This window comes from Ruditapes philippinarum, unplaced genomic scaffold (genome assembly GCF_026571515.1).
Source record: "Ruditapes philippinarum isolate M1 unplaced genomic scaffold, ASM2657151v2 ctg14624_1_1_1_1, whole genome shotgun sequence".
NCBI lineage: Eukaryota > Metazoa > Mollusca > Bivalvia > Venerida > Veneridae > Ruditapes > Ruditapes philippinarum.
In genome coordinates, this window is record NW_026867155.1 from 1 (window position 1) to 27,500 (window position 27,500).

The 27,500-nt window shown below is 34.6% G+C and overlaps 1 protein-coding gene across 1 annotated transcript in view; it reads left to right on the forward strand.

Moving 5' to 3' along the window:
* Window positions 1-282: 282 nt before the first annotated feature.
* Window positions 283-27,500, forward strand: part of LOC132735074 (VWFA and cache domain-containing protein 1-like) — a gene marked incomplete at its 5' end in the record, with an annotated part of 69,505 nt that continues 42,287 nt past the window's right edge. The window contains 16 exon segments of the mRNA XM_060721977.1: window positions 283-402; window positions 2,396-2,475; window positions 3,828-3,963; window positions 5,425-5,701; window positions 6,090-6,201; window positions 6,566-6,731; window positions 7,082-7,218; window positions 7,814-7,986; window positions 8,902-9,012; window positions 9,500-9,613; window positions 10,356-10,458; window positions 11,748-11,843; window positions 12,480-12,614; window positions 13,220-13,329; window positions 13,866-13,991; window positions 15,064-15,194. Coding sequence (XP_060577960.1) covers window positions 283-402; window positions 2,396-2,475; window positions 3,828-3,963; window positions 5,425-5,701; window positions 6,090-6,201; window positions 6,566-6,731; window positions 7,082-7,218; window positions 7,814-7,986; window positions 8,902-9,012; window positions 9,500-9,613; window positions 10,356-10,458; window positions 11,748-11,843; window positions 12,480-12,614; window positions 13,220-13,329; window positions 13,866-13,991; window positions 15,064-15,194 — 2,127 coding nt within the window.

Here is a 27,500-nt window from a genome sequence, read left to right on the forward strand (position 1 = left end):
GGTTCAAACATTTGACTTGTATGATCATCATTGTCTTTAAGTAAACATGTTTGCCATATTCGATTTATTTATATTGTTGTCAAGGAAATATATGTGACAAATAACAAAATTTAAAAAAAAATCAATCCAAAACAAGTGTGATTTAACTATGCTTACCTCTGTGGTAGCCAAGACATCTGAGAATTTGTTTGCTTTGACATTTATTTGAAAAAGAAATAATACAAAACTTATCAAATGTGCAGTTATATATTTGAAACAACATGTTTATTCTTGCAGAAAAAGTGATATTATTTCTAACTGATGGGGAGAAAACCGCAGGCGGAGACCCCTTATCTCTAATTGCCAAAAGGAACGGTGACCTTGAAAACGAGATTATAATCCTGACGTATGGACTCGGAACCTGTAAGCACTCATAAAATTTATATCTCGTAAAGTTGTTATTAACACAAAAAGACAAACTTTTTGTTAAAAGCGAAACGTTCTTATGAATCGTTAAGAAAACCTTACATAATACAGCCCTGAGACATGTTCATACAGGTTTTAAACACATTATATTAATTTTTCATTACTTCTGCAATATAGGAAGCTGCAATGGCTTGACTATTCTGTATGTAATAGAAATTTGAAGCCAATCTATTCCAAGACTGGGCTAATATCTGATAACCTTTTATATTCACATTATATTTAATATTTATATAATTATGATGTTTTTTTCTTTAACATTACCTATGTCGTGATCGTTGTATGGCGAAGACTTTCCGTGTAGACATGCAAGACAGCGGGGGGGGGGATTAGGGCGTGGCAACATACTAAACCCTATCTCTGCGTTGTTCAATTTAAATGAAATGAAATGAATTCAAATATATACGACACTATAAACTGTATTATAGTAAAAGCAATTATCTTTGTATGCTTTCTATTCCATAAGATATGAAATCAATAGAAATAGACGCGGAGACACACTCACATCCGGTAGATTCACATTTTACGATATCTCTTCACGGAATGAAATTGTTATGGCGTTCGAGTCTTTGTCCTGAAAGTGAATATTTACCCTGTAGGGTTCCTTAGACTTAGTAAATAGATATTTCTAGAGTGATGTTTCAGTGATATATCGTTTTAAGGCATTGCCTTTATTCATCTTTAAATGGCATTAATCGTGTTATTTCATTTTTGCCCTATACTAGTAATTGGCCTTGGCTTGTATTGACCCTCGTCCTATGCATTCACGTTTTACTCTTGAGCAAAATTTCAACACCTTGCAGTAACAAGAAGTACGGTATATATGCAAACAGTGACAATATGTAAATAAAGTTATATCCCCTACAGTTTACAACAAATCGCAACTGTTCAGCAGTATTTGCAAAGAAAGTCTATAAGGCCAGCTTGCCCCTTACGGGTTTTGAACCCACGCGGCCAGCAATCCTTAGATTACTAGTCCGACACTTCGATTGGGAGCATTTGGCAGATACGCGATGACGTAGGGTCCTATCGTTGAATAAGCTAAAGCAAATGCATTCATTAAGAAATGATAACCGGTTGCATGGTTGTGTCTTCGAGTAAAGGAACGAACAGCATATAAAAACGGTATCATACGTTGCAATTCCGTTTTCCTCTGCCATCTTTGGTGTCTGCACAAAGCTATGGAAAGTCTACGACGTACAGACTTCAGGACAGTTATCATTACTGCAGAAAACAATTTACTAAAATTTAGACGTTTATTTGGTATAATAATGAAATGATTGAGTTTGTAAATGTGCAAGAAATGCGTTGCTATAAAATGAAATTATCATTAATTACGTAATTTCATATCAACTGTATCATTTTGATTTAGACAGTAGTTTTGATAATCAGCTTTCTTGCTCGTGCTTTAGAAAATGTTCTTGTCCACATACGAAAGTACTTAATGTATCGAAATAGATTTATAGAGTTATTTGTATTATCTTTTGCTACATAAATTAATGTTTTCTCTTTGCTTACTTAAAAACGCCCCAATTTGAAAATCTCAATAATCTTGCAGTAGCTTACCTCTTCCGCAACACCTCTACCGTCAACAGCCTTAACAACTTTGGCATTATGTACATATATTGGTTATATACTACTAATGCTTGCACATATTTTCGGATAATTAAAATCGAACTATATTCAATGTCATGACCCACTTGCGAGCGGCCGCGTTTGTTGATAAACATTCGTTTTTCGGTATTTTTTCTCGGCAATGATCAAAGCAGTTTACTTCAAACTTGGTTATTGTGTTCGTTTGTACGAATGCCATTAATATTGAACTGAAAAAAATCCTTACATTGATGTTCCTTTGCTTTTGATATTAAGAAAGATGGAGCTTACTTTGTTTAGTATTTGCATGCATGTTTTACACTATTTTAAAATATTACAGCACTTCCAGAATCCGCAATATTAATGCTAACACAAATGGCTGATCAGTCAAACAGTGATTCAACAAAAGGCGAAATTCAGGTATTTTGGTATTCAAATTTTAAAGTGTACTTTACATGCGTCTGTGTCAGTAGTTTCCACACAGCTTAATATCATCTGAATTATCTTTCAATCTGGACAAAACCATTCAGCACGTTTAGTACAATTATGAAAATATAGATACATGTATATTGACTGAATAGTGAACAGTGCTTACCATGATGAGACAACACATATGAGGTTGCTGGCCTTGGTCTGCAATGGTACCATGGGTAGAATCTGCTGGCATTGTTTTACATTGGTCGCATGGATAGAATCTGCTGGTATTGGTCTTCAATGGTCGCATGAAAAGAATCTGCTATCCTTGGTCTACAATGGTCGCTTGGGTAGAATCTGCTTGCCTTGGCTTGCAATGGTCGCATGGGTAGAATTTGCTTGCATTGGTCTGCAATGATCGCATGGATAGAATTTGCTTGCCTCGGTCTGTAATGGTCGCATGGATAGAATTTGCTTGCCATGGTCTGTAATGGTCGCATGGGTAGAATCTGCTTGCCTTGGCTTGCAATGGTCGCATGGGTAGAATTTGCTTGCCTTGGTCTGTAATGGTTGCATGTGTAGAATTTGCTTGCCTTTGGCTGCAATGGTTACATGGGTAAAATCTGCTGGCCTTGATCTTCAATAGTTGTATAGGTAAGATCTGCTGGCCTTGGTTTGTAATGGTTGCATTGGTAGAATCTGCTTGCCTTGCGCTGCAATGGTCGCGTGGTTAGAATTTGCTTGCCTTAGTCTACAATAGTTGCATGGGTAAGATCTGCTGGCCTTGGTTTGCAATGGTCGCATTGGTAGAATCTGCTTGCCTTTGGCTGCAATAGTCGCATGGGTAGAATTTGCTTGCCTTGGTCTGTAATGGTTGCATGTGTAGAATTTGCTTGCCTTTGGCTGCAATGGTTACATGGGTAAAATCTGCTGGCCTTGATCTTCAATAGTTGTATAGGTAAGATCTGCTGGCCTTGGTTTGTAATGGTTGCATTGGTAGAATCTGCTTGCCTTGCGCTGCAATGGTCGCGTGGTTAGAATTTGCTTGCCTTAGTCTACAATAGTTGCATGGGTAAGATCTGCTGGCCTTGGTTTGCAATGGTCGCATTGGTAGAATCTGCTTGCCTTTGGCTGCAATAGTCGCATGGGAAGAATCCTATAATGCTTGCATGCGATCGCTAAGCGTTTCATTAGAATAAAAACAAAAGAATAGGCTATGCTTATTGAAAAAGTATTTATGCGCGGACCAAGCACTTTAGTATGGTGGCTAGCGATAACACGACGCACAAAAGCGTTCTAAATCAGCCACCATACTTTTAACATGTGTTTAAGGTGAACAATTTCCGTTTACTTTTCAGAAAGGAATATTTGAACATATAAGGGATCCGTCCAAGCTTCGGTCGGCCATGGCATCATATTACAACAAATTCAGCAAGGGCAGCACCCAGGAAGAGGCCACTTTCACTGTACCATATTACGACATGTTTGGCTTAGGTAATTTAGGTTATAAATTCGAATAAGCATAAATGCGTGCGTGCGTGCGTGCGTGTGTGTGTGTGTGCCTGCGCGCAGTATCAGTATCTTGAAAAGAATGAATTTTCTATCTTTCCATGTTCAATAAAGCCGTCAGCACATTTGCATAAACAAGGCTAAACCTGCCAAAACTTCAGTTGAATATTGTGTTAGTTAAGGTTTTAATCCTTTTTCCTTAAATTCTTCATGTGATATAATTAATAAATTCAGTACTGTTTTTGTTAAAGTTTACTTAAGATATGGTCGTAGGTATATGAAAATGCATTTTTCAAAAATATTGTAAATTCTGCTAGAAGTGGAAACCGTGGCTTAATGATAACTCGAATGCAAAACGTCTCCGAAATCGGTTCGTATAGCTTAAACACGGCTTATTTCAAATAACTTCTCAAGGTCTTGGCCCAGTCAATTACGTATGTTCATGTTTTTAATGAATTATATACAATTTTTTACTTTAAACATCAACACTGAGTCAAATGAAGCTAGAAATATAATATGGTAGCCATCTACTTTTTTCAGAAATCTTCATTCTGTTTGGTTTATACAGAATTTATTTTAGTTCGATTGTGTAGGAAGCTATAAGCTTATAGACACACTTTCGAATCCGTTCCTGGAACCAACCAGTACTGAGCAATGTGTGTAAAGTTTCTTGCTCAATGAAACAACGACTTGCCCCTGACAGGGTTTGAACTCATGCGGCTAGCGATCATTCTGTTTAAATTCACCACTTTAAAAACTCCTGACAGCTGGCGGTAAATACATGTATTATCCTTCAGCCAACAAATGAGGTCTTGGAAACTGCACAAAAACTACTTTTAAAGTAATCATATAACACACAAAAACTACTCAGATGCAATTAAAACACTTTAATTATGACTAATCAAAATAGAGATGATTTTAATTGGTCCCACTTCAAAATTTAAAAGAACTACTTTCTAGACTGGTTAGTTCCGTACCTGGGGCCGTACCGGGTGACAAGACAACACATATACAAATACTTATTAATAACTTACACGGTATAGACATGAGGTGGGTCAGATTGCTTACCGTCTAGATGCCATCTCCTTGTTGACTTACAATACATCATGAGTGAAGACAATATTCGTGAGTTGCTCGATATATATTTGATTTAACACCCTTAGCTAAAATTAAGATAATATATTACACTTACATGTAATTGTTATCTGTAGTGAAAATTTAAGCAAACAAATAAAAGAAAAAATAAGAATACAAGATCAAATAATTTAAAACATGAAGTTATGTGGTGTTATGGGTAATAACTCAAACAATTTTGCTTCATAGCAGAGTTTTTATTTTGTGTCATGTGATAAAAGAAGGCTACAAGCATAAGGTGATCGAATGAAGAGCAGTTAGATTATAGTCACAATCAGTATTCTAATAATTAGTATAAAATTTTTATTTTAGGACTACTCACATCGCTTTGTCTGCCACTTTACAAGCCTGATCTCTCCTTATTCGGAGTCGTCTGCTCCGATCTTACTATGTCAAATCTCGTGTCTGATATCACCTATTTCCGCCAGGGAGAGAACTCTTACTCTTTTATCATTGACGGCAGAGGGCGCACCTTGATGCATCCTCTCCTACCGTTGCCGTCACAGGCAAGCGATGACCCAATTTACGTGGACATTCAACATTTAGAGAGACAAAGTGATGCCAAGGAAGTCATATCATCCATGAAAAGGTAAAAAAGTTTATATTAGGGGCTGTTAAATTCACATGCACTTATTTACTACTTTCTAAATCTCTTTCAAATATTTCATGAATTTTAACTTGATTGAGATAACATGATAATGCAATTAATTTTTCTCAGCTATCTGTTGATAATGATCAAAGGACAAAACATTGATGATTCTACACTCTTTCTACAAACGCTCGACCGATGATTCTACACTTTCTACATTCGAACTATTAATACTCTCGACTGATTATTCTACATTCTTTCTGCATATCTTTCACACGTTTTTCATATGACTTGAATTGACTTCGCGTTTACTTATAGGAAAAAATTGGTATGGATAATAGGAAAGTCCTTGTTATTTATTAACATATATGTTTGTCTTTTTTTTCAGTGGGATAAGCGGAAGTAAGACATTTTTCTCAACACGGACTTTTTCACGAGGGTCTGTGGACTATGAAGGAATACACACAAAGTCAATAAATTCTACATATACCTGGACTCCTGTAAGTGATATTTATTTATCTTTTAGCTTGAATCAATTTTCATCTTGAACATTTCCCTTGTAATTTTATAGAGGATATTGAAGATTTAGTACTAGATTTATTGAAAGTGTTGAATAAAATATAATGAATTAGACGTTGAAAAGTTCATCCCGTTAGGTGAAAAGGCGAGATTTCTAGTATAGCATTTAATCATTCAAACTCTTTATCCGGTATGGTATTTAGTGTGGTGCTCCAACACTGTTTTTGGTCTCACTCATACTACATTCCAATACGCACATTAGATACATGTATATACAAAACACAAGCTTGAGGCTTTAAAAATGTTCTGTGAAAAAATAGACAACACTTAGTTTCTTTCTTTTAGGTACCGAGAAGCAATTTTTCTTTGTGCATTGTTGCCGGAGTGGGAGACCGCCAGTCAAATATTGAGCCATTACAACCGCGTGCTGATACGTTTTTCTACCACAGAACTGATCTTGCTGACAACACGATATCTTACTGTAACAATTTTAACAGATATTCTACAAAAGGTATGCCAAATCAGTTGCCCCCTTCCCTCTCCGCCCCTTCCCCTCGATTGCATGCCTTCCAGGAACTCAACACACACATACATACTATTGCCGCACTGGTTTCTTTCTTGAAATACGGAAGATCAAAATGTCTATTCTGGTACACGCTCATACTTGAAATAAACCACTGAACCGGCACTTGATGACATCACAAATAAAACTGGAAGACCTCTATATGACATTGTAAGTGTCAGTGTAACTTTGTCTGTTAAAATCCGCACGTGCAATTAAAAAATCTTTTTTTTTAAGTATTTATACAAGTGATTTACAGATTTTAAGCTAGTCTTTTATACTTCCGTTACTATTTTTAGACAGGTCGTCTGTTATGATAACCCCAGGAGGTTTTATCAACCCAACGTCATATTTGGAGACGGAAGAGACTTCACATGAAGTTGAAAAGTATACAAAATTCTTAACCGGGGTGACAAGCAATAATCCTGGATTCAGGGTATGTAAACAACACTACGGGAAATATTTAGAAATCTACTTTTGAAGTTTATTTGTTTGGGTTTTAGTTCAAACACGACGATACTGTATTGGCCATATGACGACGTTCCGGCTTTACTGGTGGAGGAAGACCTCAGATGCCCTTTCTTGCATTATTTCAGACCTGAGTAGAATTACCGACGTGCCGTAAGCTACCTGGATAGCTTCCTCATATGAATGAATCTCTGTCCGGATTCAAACCCACAGCGGTGAGGGGAAAATGACTTGAAGCCAACGACCTTACCCACTCGGCTACGGACGCTCCGTTACTTTTCAAGAGCTTATGTACACGATTCACATCTCACAAGTAAAAGTTATCAGGATGTCACGTGATGTGCAAAATTTCTTGAGATATTAAGCCTTTAACTATATAACATGCCAAGTATTACTGTAACTAATTAGAAGGGTTCCGATTCTTCCACAAGGGATTTAACATAGCTGTAATTCAATAGAGCAAAAAAAAAGTTTTTTAGTTCACCAGTTTGCTACATATTTGTTTTTATGAATGATATATTGATAATATATGGAAATTGCTTAATATTTTTATGACTTTTCAGCCTACAATTATTAACTCGGTGACAGCAACATTTAAAGCTGAGGAGATTTGGAGAAACAATATAGAAGCCGGGAAACGGGTTATTTGGCGGTATCTGGGAACCACTGACGGTGTAGTGCGTATTTTCCCGGGAATCCAACTTCCGAAAAACTATGACATCACAAGACGGCCATGGTAAGCCTAACTATGCCGATCTTTATTATTATATTAGATAATAATGTTTTAGATTATAAAAGTTCTAATGTATCGGTCATGCGTTTGTTACATGCACATATTTAACATTTAAATTTTGTATTGCTCTGATGTATGGGGAATTCATAATTTTAAGGAGTTGGACAAACTTCATATCAAATTTTGTAAAATTGTTTTAGGTGTTAAACAACAAACTCCAAAAGTGGCATGCACGTACTCGAATAGAAGACATGTCCAAATTGGAATATTAGAGAATGTATAAACAATGTTTCAGTTTTGAAAAATATTTGGAATGTGTTAATATAGATAAATTTAAAAAATGCATGTCAGGCTTTAGATTAAGTTCTCATAGTTTAGAAATTGAGGTTGGTAGATATCAAGGTATACATAGAAATTGACGAATCTGTAATACCAATTTATGTGAATCGGAATATCACTTTTTGTTAACATGTCCTACATATTCAGAAATAAGAACAAAATATTTAGGTAATTGTTCATGGCCTAGTAGGCAAAACTTATTTGCAAACATTATGTCCTGTATTATGTAAAACTGCCAAATATTTGTATGAAGCATTTCAAATAAGGAAAAGATTTGCTGTTTTTAATCTGCATTATATAAATACACTTCATTATACTGTATATCTGTGACAATTTGTGTAGGTAATATGTATATTAATTATGTGCAAGCACTGTATTATGTACTGTTTATATGTTTATGTTGTCTTGGCCATATTCTTCACTTTTCATTTGTTAAATAGATCATAGGCATGTTATAATGCCGATTTGCTGAATAAACTGTGCTGCACTGAACTATAATATTTTCTATATGCGCATGCGCAAACAAATAGAGCAGACGTTCTGTCTTAATGCCAATTACATATTGTTTTGTTTCTCCAGGTATGAAAGATCAATTGCTAACAAAGGCAAGATGGTTCTTTCCACACCTTATGAAGACCTTTGGGGATCCGGATATCTTATCACTTTATCAACGGCAATCACAGAACCGGGGTAAAATATAAATAAATTTACTGTAAACATCATGTAAAGAATTAAAGTCATGAAATCATTTACGTTTATTTGCATTTCTTTTGCCCAATATTGAAATAAAGCTTATGTTTCTTTCGCCTAATATAGAAATAAAGTTTGTGCGTGTTCATTTACATACATAATTATGATAATGATATTATGCAAGGGATAATGCCACTAATCGCCATATATCATGATAAAAATGTTGTAATGTGCACAGTGGCACACAGCTTTTCTGAAATAAAAGTGTCCAGTAAAGATAAACCGAGAAAATTCTCTCTCTATATATATATCCTTGTAACCCACGAAATACACAGAGGCTCGCATGATATTATTGTATTCAACTCGTTCAATAAGTTCAGTATTGAACTTACACTTATCCTAAGATATCATATACTTAATGTATTTCAAAAAATATGTTTTGTGAGACAGGCAGTTTTAAAAGAAAATGATGATCTATATATTCCAGATCTTCGAAACGCACAATAGCGATAGCGGGGACCGACTTTACCATGTCATATCTGTACAATACTTTAATTACAATACCTGCATATGAGGAAGTATGTAACAACGGGCAATATGAGTAAGTATGTCAAGGTACAGTTTCTTTTTGTGCAATACTTCAATATGAGATAGTATGTAACAACGGGCAATATGAATTAGTATTGTCTAGGTGCAGTTTCTTTTCGTGCAATACTTCAATATGAGGAAGTATGTAACAACGGGCAATATGAGTAAGTATTGTCAAGGTACAGTTTCTTTTTGTGCAATACTTCAATATGAAGAAATATGTAACAACGGGCAATATGAGTTAGTATTGTCTAGGTACAGTTTCTTTTTGTGCAATACTTCAATATGAGGAAATATGTAACAACGGGCAATATGAGTTAGTATTGTCTAGGTACGGTTTCTTTTTGTGCAATACTTCAATATGAGGAAATATGTAACAACGGGCAATATGAGTTAGTATTGTCTAGGTGCAGTTTCTTTTGGTGCAATACTTAAATATGAGATAGTATGAATTATTGTCTTGAAGCTACTCCTGTACATTTCGATATAATAAAAGCAATGCAATTGGCCCAATCCTAATAATGTCTCGTTGTTTATTATACCCAACAGCTTTTAAATAGAATAAATAATTCATTTTCGTTTAAGCAAGTGAATTAGAAAATAATTGCTATATTTATGGCAGTTTAAGTCTTTTTTTTCCTTAAATTCATGAAATCAGAATCGAATGTTCTTTGTAAATTAAAACGCTTATGTACACATACATGTATATTTATTACAAAACATTGACCAATAAAATGTCTGCAATATTTTTATAGATGCTTTCTGATAGATGACAGCGGCTTTATCGTTCTACATCGTGACTTTGTGCAACCATCAACGAAACATCCTAATTTAGAAAATGTCCATCTTACGTATAAGGTATTTGAACTAATCACGAGTTTTATTATATTCGGTAGTCCGGATTAACCAGCACAAATGGTTAATTAAAAGTCTAAGTTCCTGACATTAAGTGTTTTTTGTTTTTGTCTTTTTTTTTTGTTTTTGTTTTTTTGTGATCACATTTTTTAATTATTTACACTTCTTACACAAGGTATAGTGTAGAAGATTTGATATTCTTTATCAGTTTTTTTTAAAGTTTCTTGAATGAACTCGTTCAGCTTCCACATTCAGCTCCACTTATTATTATAAAAAACAACACATGTCGCTCAGGGTAACAATGCATATTAACAACCCCAAAACTGAAATAACACCCTCGGCTCCGTATTGGGTGTTATTCCAGTTCAAGGGATGCTTAAGTGCACTATTACCTCGAGAGACATGTTGTTTTTTTTTATACCGAACCAACATATTAATATTGTAAAACATTTTAATATAGTAAAAAGTTAACGTGTGCAGGGCGTCCAGGTGAGAGAACTATACATTGTAACTAGAACATTACGTTTTCTTAAGTCTATAGATTACACGCCCTTGGGGAATATTGCAAATGATATTCATTTCGAGGCTGATAGATCGAAATAAAGTCATGAGACATCACATTAGGCTATAAAGTAAAAATGTTTACAAATATATTTATTAACTGTTTAAATGAAGCTCTCCAAACTAACAAAATACCATGACAGCTACAATCCATTACACAGACTAAGCAGAGTAAATATTACAGTGATTTTTTACCTCTGCATCCTGAGTCCAGAACTCAATGAATTTGTTGTGGATGCAAAGTTTCAAATAATATGCATGTTATGGACGCATACTTTAGGGAGTCCTGTCTGACAGGAATTTGGTAATAAATACCAAATTGTGTTCAAGTTATGTCAATTATATTCTAGGTATGCAAATCTTCTACAGATAAGAAATAATAATGTGCTATACTATAGATAAGCATAAAAATATTATGGAAAATGAAGTTTTAATTAATATCAAACTAAATTAATGGAAATAAACTTATTAAATTTATTTGACAGTTTTGAATAATTTCAGTATCAAAAGCATTGTAATTAATGTAGAAATCAAATTCATTTTTTCTCAATTCCATTGCTAATATACCTTTCATATCACTATTTAAAGCAATATTAAGCCTTGTAACTTGGATTTGCCGGCTAAATTTTGGGACTCATAGATTTATAGCCCAGCGAGTCCTAGGACCCACACTGATGAGTTTGTAAAAAAAAATCTCTGTATTATCATTATATAAATCCATGTGTTTTCAGGAACCTGCAATTGCAGACGATTTAGTTAGCAACAATGTCATGGTGAAATCGAAATGTATTGATTTTGAAAATATAAAAGAGCAATATAGCTACAGGGTAAGTTGATATTTCAAATTAGATTGTATTGTGACTTTCGTGTAGGATGTGCTTACCTGTAAGATTTCATTTAGATTATTTTCTTTCTTATACTTGTTTTTGTGTAATTTTGCTTGTTTATGTGAAATCATGTTTGTTCATGTGAAATTATGCTTGTTTCTGTGTAATTATGCTTGTTTATGTAAAATCATCCTTGTTTATGTGCAATCCTGCTAGTTTAGTTTATGTGTAATCATGTTTGTTTATGTGTAATTAAGCTTGTTTATTTAACATCAGTCTTGTTTATGTGTAATTCGAATAAAACGACTTTTGCGATATGGTTTTATTTTTCTAGAAAATTGTAAAGAACTTTTAATATTTCTTTAAAAATTTATAAATTTCTACTGATTATAGAAAAAGGTGCATAGTATTTCAAATTAAGTATCATATGAATATTCGTAAATAAATACACGATGATGCTGTAAGTCCAGACTTGCCCGAACATTAATGTTGTTACGTGTCCGGTTTTTGCCCGTACGGTATCCGGGCTTGTATTGCCCATATTATTTAAGTGTTTCGTGTCCAGGTTGCCGTACTTTGATACTGCTTGGTGTTTGGGTTTTGCCGTACTTTAATATATAGTATAAACCTTTTTAGGTGACGACATCCTCATCTCAATACGACAGGCTGTCATCATATGCCAAGTATGAAATCCGACCAGTTGAAAACACGAACATTTTCATTATAATAAAAAGGAAGCTTTATATACCAGGACAAACTATATGCTGCAAGGTAAGTATTTATATCTAACATATTTTATCAGTGGAACTCTAGTGATATCTGGAACTGATTATCAAACCATCTGAAAACTGATACAAATGTAGCCAAGATTAAGGACATTTATATATAAAAAAATGATAATATCGGTATCGGATTGAACATAACTTTTGCAATAGGAAATAGCCTCTAAATAGAAGTCTTGAAAAACGTAGTGGCATTCTTTATAATTTGCCGCCTTCTTATATGTGCATGAAAATTTGAATTATATATTACTCGATAAGCAAATTTTCAAATGCAAGCTTTTTTGTAAAAACGAAGGCGATTTTCCTTTTTTATATACATTTTCTTGCTTTATATATGAAAAATATGAACATGATAACTGCCGTATGAAAACATCTGCGGATGTTTCTAAATTTTACTATTTCATGTTTAAATGTTGAATTCTGCTTAAGCCGGTGCTAGGGGGCGTGGACGGTAACTTGCACTTTCCAGTACCGTCCATGAACAGGCTCAATCAAACCGAGTCTGCAACATTTTCAATGTTGCCGTGTTGGGCTTTCTTTAGGGATTCTGTATTTATCTATATTTGTATCTATTTCAACAACAATATATTTCAGACGTACGGGCAATCGCCAAGTGTGTTAGCATGTAAAAGGTCCAAATGTGACTGCCTCTGCTATACGACCACTAATTTTAACTACTGTCTGAACGAATACGAGCTGCTTGCGTGAGTATACATGTTAATCACATATAACTTGGTACATTCTAAACAGCCCTGTACTAAAAATAAATATGTATATATATGCTATTGTAATAAGAAATTGATTTGTTATTGGCAGTTCTTCACTAAAATAAATTAAGATATATTTTTAAAGTAAAATAATAATTAACAAGCAACTGTCATATAAATATGAACGTTCTTATATGTAAATGTTGATATTTTGTTTAAAGGTAACCGTATATACTTTCTGTGTATGTTACATACTTGATTTACAACATACAGAAATTTTAAAGGCCAAATAAGCCTCAGACAATCAACGCTTTTCGTTTTTGTGCCTTGTAACAGTCTCAAAATGTAAAGTCAAATACCATCTGAAGTGTTCCTTGACCAATTAATCTGGGGGGGGGGTAGGCAGTGCAATATGACATTAAAGTCGTCGGTGTGATTTAAAACCCAACAAAAACATAATAGCTGTTTTATTGCTTTATTGTTTGAGAATTTGTTATGAGTTAAAGCACATATATGATTAATATATTCTTTAGAGATGCAGCGCCAACTTGCGCACCTCGCACCCCAGCTCTAGAGACAGAAAGTATTTCTGAAGTGGAGAAGATCAAAGGTATTCAAAGATGTTTCCTAACAGAATGCGAAAAACAGACGTCCATGAGGTATATTTTCTCTCTATAATGATTTGATAATTAATATTTTGGACACACAGTTTCATTAAAAATATATATCTGAATATATATTTTATTGTTAAACTCCCATAGACCTATAATTTGTTCTGATCGAATATCACCCTCGAATACCCCCTTGAAATATTTGTTACATCACCCTCGGCTCATGAATATATGAATATCACTCTCATAGAGAATATTCCCCGAGAGATATTTGCAATATAACCTTTGGCTCATGAATATCACTCACATAGAGAATATTCCCTAAGAAAATATTTGCAATATCACTTTTGGCTCATGAATGTCACCGTCAGAGAAAATATTCCCTAGGAGATAGTGGCTACATCACCATCGGCTCATGAATATCACTCTAACAATGAATATTCCCCGGGACATACTAGTATTTGTAACATCACCCTCGGCTCATGAATCTTACCGGCTCATGAATCTTACCGTCGTAGCTCTAGAATATTCTACTTGAGATATTTGTTACATCACTTTCGGCTAATAAAAATCACCCTTAGTTTTCAGAGTATATTCCCTTGAGATATTTGTTACATCACCCTCGGCTGGCTCATGAATATCACGCTCATAGAGTATATTTCCCGGATATAATTATTAAAATACCCTCAGTTAATGAATATCACCTTCATAGAGACTATCCTCGTGGAGAATTTTGTTATATCACCCTCGCCTCATGAATTTTACCCTCATGGCTAATTGTTCCCCGGCAAACAATTTGTTGTATCACCCTCGGATCGTGAATACTAGTATCGCCCTCATTAAGAACATTTCCTGTGAAATATTTCTTATATCACTTTAGGTAACATATATATTGTAATTTTCCAGTTCTTGAGTTGACAATATCTGTTATCACAATGATGTGTTAATTATATAATATTGGCCAATTAAAAACAAAAAAAGTAAAAAGATCTTTAATTTTCCCCCACATAATCTTAGATAAATGAACAGCTATATTGAAAAAGTATGTAGTTATAGATTTTATCAATATCAGTCTTGAAACATGTTTACCACCTGTATAAATGCAACTAATGTTTTTTAGCGGCTGTCACGGAATATCTGGATGTAGTTGGTGTTCAAAAGGCCAAGATGTTAAACCTCTAGCTTCACCATATTGTACTAGACAAGAAAACTGCTACTTTGGAATTGAAGGTTTATCACAGTGTCCATCAGGTATGTTGTTCTTTTCTAACTTACAGACATTTACAGATTAAAGAGGGGTGTCCGTGGCCGAGTGGTTAAGGTCGTTGACTTCAAACCACTTGCCCCTCACTTCTGTGGGTTCGAATCCCAACAGGGACTTTGGATTCTTTCATGTGAGAAAGCTATCCAGCTAGCTTACTGAAGGTTTGTGGTTCTACTCAGGTGCCCGTTCGTGCCTGAAATAATGTACGGAAGGGCACCTAAGGTCTTCCTCCACCAGTAAAGCTGGAACGTCGCCATATGACCTATACTGTGTAGGTGTGACGTCAAACCCAATCAAACAAACAAACAGATTGAAGACAAAAAAATGAAATATTTTCACACATGCTGAACATTGCAGAAAAGTAAAGTAATTGATTGATGTCTCAAAACAAGAAAGAAATGGTCAATCTGTCAAGATTACACGGTGTAACCTTTACCAGATACACGCCCGGCAAACTGTCGCTCCACTTCAAAATTGTGATGTACGGTAAAACGAGCGAACGGCATTTCCGAGATAGAGCGGAAGGCCGATTTAAACAGATAATTGTAAGTGTTGTTTATGTTTTTGTCTTGTTATTCCTTTAAGTTGTATTTTTTCGAAAAACGGAAAACGTAGTTCCGTGTAGGATTGTTTTAGGCTTTCAATGATCTAAGCTGTTGCAAAATAAACTACTCATGGTGGATTTCTGAAATTTGGATATCGATTTTTTTCGAAAGTAGTGGAGCCAAAGGGCAAGAGATGGAGCGAAAGGTCGGTTGTTGTGCGCAAGGCGACATAAATTAAGTTGGTGTAAAGAGCATAGTCTACGAATTTCTACAAATAAAATCTTTCAAAGTTAAAATAGACGTACTAAAATGTGAAGCCTGAGAAATATGATAAGATATTAATTTTATTTCTACTATAACTAGGTCTTTCAATTATTAATAATTTTAGTCCGTACACCGACTGAGCACTACCTTTTTTATTACGTTCGGTTTGTTCATAGATAATCTGAATAAACGAACAAAATTTTACAGATATTTCTGTTAACTTATTTTTTTTCTTAAATTAATCAAGATTTGTACTGACCATATGCAGTAGTGAACATTTCCATTTATACTTTGAGAGGAAAATAGTAAACTAAACAACAATGCTAAATAAGAAAGGAAGTATCTTGAAACATAACAGAAACACTAATATAACCCCCAACCCCCGTTACACGGGTCTCGTATACCCTTCCCCTATGCCCCTTTACTTTGTGAGCCTGTTAAGTAGTCATTTATCTTTTTCTTTGATTGCCCTCTGTCCTGTTTTTGTTTAAGGGCCTCCTGGGCTCCTTGCCACCGGTTCTTGTTGCTGGACGTGTGGGGGTGGCGTTCATTGGACGCCGCCTTTCCTTGTTGATCTGGTTTATCATATTTCATATCCTTAGAATGACTGTCACTTTGTCAACCATTTTCATAGAGATTTCCCACCTTACAAAAGGCTTTCTATTTAATGCAAACATGGCTTTTTGTTTTTGATCTGAACATTTATATACGTTAGAGCTATTAATTACAGAAAGTCATAGTAAAATGAACTCGGTAGTAGTGATCCATTTTATGTGCCCCCTGTATTGCATAATTTTGTCTCTGTTCTTCATCTTTAATATCTAACTTTTCGAAAAACATAGCATTTGGCGGAACCAATCGCGTTACATGTACCTGCTCGGAAACATTTGTTCGCGGTAGAACTGAAAATATTTGATTTTGTCGAATTTGCACGGACACACGTTTTTAAATGTACATAACCGTGTCAAAAATCATGATTGACCTCGAATAAGTGGCATCCTGTATTACGCCATGCATATGATTCAATGATCGGGCCTCATCTAAATTTTGAACATAAATAATGGAATCTATACGGCAGCCATAGGTGACACCTTCGCGATTACATTTATTACGCTGTAGTTGTTGAAAGGATATAACGTCTTTAAAAGGTATATATATCTCAGTCTAAACATTTGATCATGTCTATTTTAACTTCTAAAGCTATTATTATATAAAAATTCATAGACCACGCTCCTCCCAATATGTCAAATTAATATTGCCTTGCGCTCAACATCGAAACTTTCGCTCCATCTCTTGCTCTTTGGCTCCACAATCGATATACACATTTCAGAAATCCACCAAGAGTAGTTAATTTTGCACTAAAGACTAGTTCTTGTTACGGGTTAATAAATTTGTAAATTAAACACTTTTTCAAAAAATCCTAAGAGTAGAGCGTTTCCATGGTTTGAAGATATATATTTAACAAATCGTCGTTCACTTCGTCAGGGGAAAAAGTTTCCCTCGGCTTGATATAATTTTCTTTTTGTAACACCATAGATCATTTGCACCCTAAATCAATCCTACACGGAACTACATTTTCCGTATTTCGAAAAAATACTACTTAAATGAATAACAAGACAAAAACATAAACAACACTTACAATTAACCGTTTAAATCGGCCTTCCGCTTTATCTCGGAAATGCCGTTTGCTCGTTTTACCGTACACCACAATTTTGAAGTGGAGCGAGTTTGCCGGGCGTGAGATATTAAGCAATCAGTGTCACGGAAAAGTTACCGCCCTTTTCGGATGTGACGTAAATGGGGACCGTTTTGGAACGAAGCGACCGGTGGATATTGATTTTGATCGATATAATATTTTAATGATTATAAGCTTACGTTTTAATGGCAATTTTGCCTCAGAAACAAATAAATTTTACTTCTTAAGAAAGGACAAATATGAATTTTATAATGTTTAGATATTGATTTTAGAGAATGTTAGATGCTTGTTACCTGAAGAAAGTAGCGATGAATATGAACTTATTTGTCATAAAAGTAGCAAACTGTAAACAAAGTAGTATTTTGACTTCCAAACAAAATATTAATTCACTGTAACTGTACTTATTGTCAAAGAGCAACAGAGGCAAATGAGTAACTTTTTGGATACTAAAAAAGTACTGTACACCAAAATTACAAAGTTTTTGGGAAATAAAAATGAATGCATTTCTGAGGCATAATTATGTCTTTAAAAATTACCGGCATACACTTGAAACTTTAATGTTATATTTTCATTATTTATCTGTATACGTTTACATGTATTTCGTTGTGTTTTGCTTTTGTTTGTTATTTGTTTAACAAAGAAGGTATCGTACATTACTCCATTGAATATCTTGTGTATAATTTGATGGTTGGGTTCATGCAATGCGATAATTTTGCTTTGGGTCTGTACGTTCACACATGTGGTATAATATGGGGGCAAAGGACATATTCGAATGATGGCCTGGTCAAATTTTTTAATAACTCAGACATGGTGTTAACTTCTGATATTTCTCTGTCATTGTATATCTTTCTTGTTTGTGTGTAGGAAATGAAAAGTATTTTTGGGTTTTTACCCGAAACTAAGCATTTTGGTAGCTTTGTATGTATTTCTGACTCTCCGAATGGAGGTGAAAAAGTTAAAAATCAAGCTTTGACAGTTGGCGCCAAACAAGTAAGAAATTTCAGATAAATTTTGTGAAAATCTAAACGTATGACAGACAGTTTATTGGTCATTTCTGAAAATGCCATAGCTTGCACTGCGTGTTCCTGATATTTTTAAAGGAATCGGGCGGATTCTGGAGTATGCTGCACCTTCATGAAGAGTATCCATATTTGTATATTTTAGGTGTGATTTTGGCTGGGTGGGGGAAAATTTAAATTGCTGTCAATCATTTTTTGAAGGAGCAATGCATGCAAACTATTATTTTCTTCAATGTATGTCATTTATCATTGAATAATGCTGTGCAACTGGTTATCTGCCTGTGAAACAGATTTTGAAATATCTGGTCACACTGAAATACATTTTTTTTCATTTTAGGTCCCCTGACCCCTTTGTATTTCTGGCTGTTTTCAAGTGTTTAATGAATATATACATTTTATATTTATCATTCATATTAATTTACTAAGACGGTATATACATGTATATACCTTATAAAATGCCTGTTCTGTTAAACATGAACAAATATTTTCCTTATTCAAAATGGCTTACATGATCAGAACATTGACTTTGTAGTGCTTCTTAAATTAATCGAACAATTTGTCATTTCAGTTATTTATAATATTTATCGATTTTCATTATTATTACATGTAGAGGGGCGTCTGTGACCAGATGGTTATGGTTGTTGACTTGAAACTACTTGTCCCTTACCGCTATGGGCTCAAATCATGCCAGAGCCACTGGATTTTTCATGTGAAGAAAAAGATATCCAGCTAGCTTACGAAAAGTCGGTGGTTCTACTCAGGAGCCCGGTTGTTGCCTGAAATAATATACGAATAGGCACCTGAGAGGCTGAGATGTTCCTCCACCAGTAAAGCTGGAAAGTCGCCATATATCCTTGAAAGTGTGTCAAACAGAAAAATAATTACATGTATTTTTACTGTCATAAATGAGCCGCGCCATGACAAAACCAACATAGTGCGTTTACGACCAGCATGGATCCAGACCAGCCTGCGCATCCGCTCAGTCTGATCAGGATCCATGCTGTTAGCTTACAAACCCTATAACAAGTAGAAAAACTGATAGCAAACAGCATGGATCCTGATCAGACTGCACGGATGCGCAGGCTGGGCTGGATCCATGCTGGTCACAAACGCATTAAGTTGGCTTTGTCATGGAGCGGCTCAACTATTTTTTATTATCGTCTATAGGAATTTGCGAGGAATCTACACAATCTCCAGAAGACGACGCAGGGGACTCGTCTGTATGGGGAATTGTGATTGGTTGTGTGGTAGCTGTAGTGTCTATTTGTTATAATCGGCATCTTTATCTACAAGAAACGTCACACCCCTCACAGTAGTAGCGCAGACAGAAACGCTGCTGGGAATACAAACATTGCCAGTTCAAATTCTTTCGCGCGCGAAAACCATGCATTTGATTCATTCCAGCAAAACCAGAATAATGGTGGTATTAATAGCGCGTATTATGACAATAGGCAAGCATATATTCAGCCGTCTGCGCCGATGCACAATGTGACGTCACAACATATTGCGCCGCCCACTTATGACGAGTCTCAACGCTCACACGCTCCGTACATTTTTTATCAGGGTCGTTACAAATAATATCATTTTTTATTTTTTTTACGTTTTGGACACGGAGACATCCCTATGAGATTAAACTCCAAGTGGAAACAATTTGATACAATTAAAATCGCCAGCTGTGATTTCTTTTACTATGTTTTAACAGTTATTGAAATGTCAAATCCCTTACTTGATGAATTAAATATATCAAATACCTATATCAAATATAGAGCTATTATATAGTATATAATATACTCTGCAGCTATTGAAATTTGTATAAACTTAGATAATTGGAACTTGATGGTCGCTATGGAAACCAGTGTTGAATACATGACATTTTCGAGTATAAAAGTGTTGACTTGTACGTGATGTTACAAGTTTTAGTTTTTAATTTATAATAAATTAAATTACTAATCAATCTTTTAACGAGCATGTTGTGAGCATGTTGTACAAAAATGATAAAACAATAATACCATTTCCACCGATTTCTTTTTCATTAATTGATTAACTCTCATTGTATATTTTTGTAGTTTTTGTTCACAATCTATAAGTGCTGTGCATTTATTTATATATGTAAATATTTGATACCCAGTTAACCTTTAACCTGCTTAAAGTGACCATATACAGCTTGTTATACACGTCAAGACGCTAAATGAAAGTATTTAGCTGTTTTGTCGGGTACTCAGCTGTTTGACAATCAATTTTATTTAATTTTAAGAAAAATGAATACAAATTGAAAAATTAAGCAAACGACATATTTAGCAGACGTGAATTTTCAAGCTTGCAGATATTTATCTAAGTGATTATATTATAACATTTGAATCTAATTTCCGTCGCAAATAAATTCAAACACATTATATATATATTTGGACCTCTACTCAGGGTTTATCTATAATTATGTAAATATTAAGTACCAAATTGACCATTTAACCTGATGGAAGCGACCATAGAAGCTTTTAGAAACGGTTTGGCGTCTTATTTATAAGGTTCCGTGCTGTTTAAGTCGAATTTGCATTTCGAGGAAATTGGATACAATTTTCAAAATAAAGCAGACGACAGTGCAGCATACGAAAATATTCCCAATGTGCAAAAGGTTAAATGTATGTGTATAGTCATATAATACTACTATAAAATTTAGTATTATATTTTATTAATGTGTACATATATGTATGTGTTCTGTGTTTAACACATTTAGTACCCATTTAACATTTAACTTGGGGGAAGAGACCATAGAAGCTCTAACAAACAGTCAAGCTCTTATTTTTAACAGACGACAATATGTCAAATATTCAAAAGATTAATTGTGTTTGTAAGGTCATATATTACTAGTATAACATTTGATATTATATTTTATTTATGTGTACATATATGTACGTGTTCTGTGTTTAACACATTTAGTACCCATTTAACATTTAACCTGGGGGAAGAGACCATAGAAGCTCTAACAAACAGTCAAGCTCTTATTTTTAGCAGACGATAATATGTCAAATATTCAAAAGATTAATTGTGTTTGTAAGGTCATATATTACTTGTATAACATTTGATATTATATTTTTATTTATGTGTACATATATGTATGTGTTCTGTGTTTAACACAAACTACGATAATATCTCTGTAACCAATGCAAAATCTGTACAACAAATTATACTTATAAAGAGATATTTAAGTCATATGTTTTTAGCAAAAGTTAACAAAAATCCAATATAATTATCTAGAAATTAAAAGAGACGTATGATTTCTTTTATAGATCTATGTTAACATGTTTTTGTTTTGACCAAAAAATATTTGTTTATATTAAAAGCTTATTATATTTATACCTGGTGTGTTTGTTTTATTATTTTGATAATGTCCTGAAAGTCATGCAAGCCATTTGAGTCGGCTATCTGTTTATAGGTCTCCATGTTCTGACACACATGAATATGTCCCTTTCTCCCCATCCCTCTTCCTATAATGTTTGAATAAATATCCTCCCCCCAATTGAACATTAAGACCGACACGGAAACTTCTGTCATTAATTTTCCACTTCATTGGTTCATTCATTCATTCATTTATATATATTACGGTTTTGTTGGGGACAGGCCAGTGTAATAGAAAGAATGTTTCTCTTTACAAATATAAAGTCACAAACCTGTAGCCAAAATAAAACTGACGTCCATATGACCACTTTACATAGATTTTAATCTACAACTTTTAATTAAAAAAACTTTCAGGGCTGACAATGACTTAATTTTTAGTCCGATTGACCGGTGTAGTAAGGGATAATCTTTAAGGCAATATACGAAGATTGATCAAAAAGTTCATTGCCCGATGTACTTCCGGTACTTCAAGTTGCGATGGCTGCTGCAACTGACTGCGGCTTTGAAATTCTACCCCATCCCCCTTATTCTCTGTACTTGACCCCCACAGACTTCTACCTGTTTCCGAAACTGAAAACCAAGCTTCGTGGTAGATGTTTTGGAAGCAATGAAGGTGTCATGGAAGCAGTTAATTTTTCTGTTCTTTTAGGACCAAAAATGAGAGTTCTATTTTGAAGGTTTAAACAATTTGGAGCACAGGTGGGCAAAGTGCATTGATGTAGAGGGCGATTATATTGAAAATAGAGACCATTAGTTGGGTTCCCTGACTACCGGAAGTAAATCGGGCGGTGAACTTTTTGATCAATCCTCGTACATGTTTGTTTTGATTTTCAATGGCTTTCTTTACAAATTCCTGGATTGCGGTTAGAAGTATTTAATAGAATCAAACTTCTGACACCAACCATTGTTGTGTCGCCTCTACGGAGAAGTGGCGACATATAGGGATCTCTTCTCCGTCGTCTGTCTGTCCGTCAGTCTGTCCGTCCGTCACAAAACTTGTCCGGACTACTCCTTATAAACTACTGGTGCAATTTCATCCAAACTTTACAGGAATGATCAGTACAAAGTCTTGTTGTGCATATTGTCAGCATTTTCCGGTTCTATGTGATTTTTACTTTTAAAGTTTGTCCGGACTACTTCTCTTATACCACGAATGCAATTTCAATGAAACTTTACAGGATTGATCTGTAGCTCAAGTCCTTGCGCATATTGCACGGGTTTTCCGGTTGAATGATTTTTTGTCGAGTTATGTCCCTTTGATAAAAAGGTGTTTTTATCTGTGTGCTGAAAGATACACAAAAGCTTGTCCTCATAAACTACTTGTCGCCTCTACGGAGTAGTGGCGACATATAGGGATCACTTCTCCGTCGTCTGTCTGTCCGTCCGTCACAAAACTTGTCCGGACTACTCCTCATAAACTCCTGGTGAAATTTCATCCAAACTTTACAGGACTGATCAGTACCAAGTCTAGTTGTGCATATTGTCAGCATTTTTCTTTTCAATGATTTTTGTCAGAGTTATGGCCCTTTAATAATTTTTATTTTTAAAGTTTGTCCGGACTACTGCTCTTATACCACTAATGCAATTTCAATGAAACTTTACAGGATTGATTTGTAGCTCAAGTCCTTGCGCATATTGCACGGGTTTTCCGGTTGAATGAGTTTTGGCCGAGTTATGGCCCTTTGATAAAAAGGTGTTTTTTTCTGTGCGTTGGCAGATACACAAAGGCTTGTCCGAACTACTCCTCATAAATTACTTGTGCAATTTCATCCAAACTTTACAGGAATGATCAGTACCAAGTATAGTTGTGCATATTATCAGCATTTTTCGGTTCAATGATTTTTGTCAGAGTTATGGCCCTTTAATAATTTTTATTTTTAAAGTTTGTCCGGACTACATCTCTTATACCACTAATGCAATTTCAATGAAACTTTACAGGATTGATCTGTAGCTCAAGTCCTTGCGCATATTGCACGGGTTTTTTGGTTGAATGATTTTTGGTCGAGTTATGGCCCTTTGATAAAAAGTTTTTTTTTTCTGTGTGTTGCCAGATACACAAAAGCTTGCCCGGACTACTCCTCATAAACTACTTGTGCAATTTTATCCAAACTTTACAGGAATGATCAGTACCAAGTCTAGTTGTGCACTGTCAGTCTGTCTGTCCGTCTGTCACAAAACTTGTCCCAACATAAAATTGGCCATCATGAGGCGACACATGTGATCACTGATCGCTCTTGTTATGTAATAGGGATAGGCCAGATTGGAGTATTTATGCCTATCCTGGACATAACTAAAAAAATGGGCAAGGTCTCTCGGTGACTAACATCAGTTTCTTCGATATGGTGACTTTCTGTATGAAGTTAGGTAACATGTTATACCGGATGAACTTTAATAGCGACACGTACAAAAAATCAGAGATGCTATATTTCTGTTCATACGAATGGTACATTAAGAAGTTATTAAGTTTCGTTGAACAGTTTTCACCGTTAATCAATCTTGCTGATGAGCGGATGTCGATTATATCATTAAATAGAGGCGAACGGCTGATGACGTTACTCAAATTTTAAAGACATTCAAACTCAATTGCGCTATATTTCTTTAAGAGAAAAGCATATTACTTTGTCTGTCTTTAGTATGATTATTTGAATATATTTTGTTCTTCTAAATTTCTATTTCTATTTCTGTTTTGTTTCATTTTTATTTCTCTATTCTTAAAGAAACCAACGACATATCAAGGGATATTTTTAAAACATTATCTTACATTTTAACAATCAAACTATTTTAAACTCACTTCGATTGCGAAATATTCAAAATTCTAACACGACCCGCATTTTTCCCTATTGAACATAGAAGAACCGAAAGTGTGTGTTATTATGCTATAAAATCACTGTTCGACGTTCTATATTTAGACATGTGACGTAATCATTATACACGTGACGTAACCACTAAAAATGTGACGCGCTCACAATAAGTACGGACACAAATCAGGCGCAATTTAGCTAATTACCATGTACGGGCAGCATTTATTTGTTGATGTCGTGTTAGAATCGAAATAATATATCCCAAACTGTGATTTTATTGCTCAATAACATCACTGTTTGGAGTTCGGATGCGCATCATTATATCACTCGGGCTACGCCCTCGTGATATAATTCCCCGCATCCGAACTCAAAACAGTGATGTTATTGAGCAATAAAATCACAGTTTGGGATATATTATTTCTTAATTGAACTTATGGATCAATATATAACACACTTCATTACATTGTATTTTTGATAATGCTATTTCCTGATGTTTGGCGTTTTTCAAAAACTTAACACAACAGAGTATCAATCCGTGTACAAAAATGTTCAATCTCATGCATTTGTAACTATCTGAAACAAAACTGGTCAAATAAGAAAAATATACACTCAGATGTAATGATACATGTACCTAACCATAATTCATGCATCTTAATGCATGAAACAACACTGACACGGACGCTCTGACTACTGCGCTATCAATGCACATGAAAATATGACGTTTTACTTTGTGTTTTATTTATTAGGCTTCAGTCTGTCCTACCTATTTTTCCATTGTTATTAATCTTTATGCGAACAAAGGCTCAAGCTATCGTCATAGGACAAAACTTTGGCAAAAATGCCCCCAGGTTAATATTTGAATACAAAGAGTTCCAAATATATCTCCAATATCTAATGCATATAAAACGTTTTTGAAACGTTCATGTTTTGCAAAATTAAAATAATTCTGAAATATACATAGAATGAAAAGTAAAAAAAAAATTAAACTCAAAATTTTCCAAGAAGTTAAATATGATCCTTTTAAAGTCCATTGCGGACGTAACTGATAACCCGCTTAGTTTGCGTAACTTTTGTTGTATATAAACCGATTCAAAACATATCTGTGAAAATTAGCCTCCTTATCATTAGCAATAAGGCAGTGGCATATTTTTTAAGTCTGTTCTTTAATAAAAGGGCGGACAACTATTTGTCCCTTTCTAATAAGAGAAGGGGAATCCTGTGATGCGTGTTTGTGGTCGCACGGTCATTTTTCATAAAATATGTCCTCGATGCATGTATGTGGTCGCATGGTCTAAAATTTCCAATCAGGGAAGTCACTCTTACCCACTTTAATTTTAGCGCAATAGTAACCTCCCTTTGAACCATTTCACCATTTACAATAAAATCATGGGAAGTCAATCTAACTCACTCGATTTTGAGAGCATAAGTTACCTCCCTTTTGAACCCTTACGCCATTTGTAATATTATCCAGGGAAGTCACTCTTACCGACTTCATTTTGAGCGCAAAAGTACCCTCCCTTTGAAACCTTTCAACATTTGCAATGTTATCAATGGAAGTCATCCTAATTATAACACACTCAGTTTTGAGAATAAAAGTAACCTACCTTTTGAACTCTTACGCCATTTGCAATGTTATCAGGAAACATCACTCTAACCGACTCTATTTTGAGTTCAGCAGTTACCTCCCTTTGAATCATAAAGCCACTTTTAATGTTATCAGGGGAGGCCACTCTAATTAATCTTATTTTAGCGCAACAGTAGCCTCCCTTTGAACCATTACCTCCCTTTTAAATATGTTTCAAATTTGCCTATTTATTATTATATCATAAATTAAAAACGCTGTTTTGAATTTTCTATAGCTTTCGGCCTTCTTCTGCAGCATTTATTATATATACAAATTTATTCAAACAAAACTAGGGAAGTAACGTGACGTCATTGAGCGACAATTCTTTATTGTATCTATATAATAAATTAAATACTATTGACACTGATGCTATGGCACAATATCGATAAAGACGTGCGTTCAATGGTGCTTTGACACATTAAGGCATATGTTAACTGGTGCTATGTCATAAATATCACAAATCTTGTACCCATTTATCAAGTTTTATGAAAAAAATATGTTAGTTTAAAAATACGTAAAACTATAAGTGAAAGAACACCAATAAGAACAAAATGACTACAATCCTGTCTTATTATAATCGCTCTGGCAAATGATCAATTTTGGCAGTGTAAATGGAAAAACTACTTAATACCGTTATATATCCGTCATTTGTTTTTTTTTCAAACATTTTTAACAGTCAGCTATGTAAGTGTGTGTTATTTATGTAATTTTCGGCCATGTATTGCAACAAAGTCGTTCATGTGTTTAATTTATGGAATTCTCGGTATATGAAACACCTTACAGTATTACCCGTTATACCCGGTGATATATTTTAAACGTGTTCCAGTTTTACCCGTTATACCCGTTGTTGCCTTTTCAATCATACTGATCGAAGTTTTGCATGGACGATACAACAAATAATTATTCTGTAATTTATATAAGGGAGAATGTCAAAGCTTTTTTTCATATACT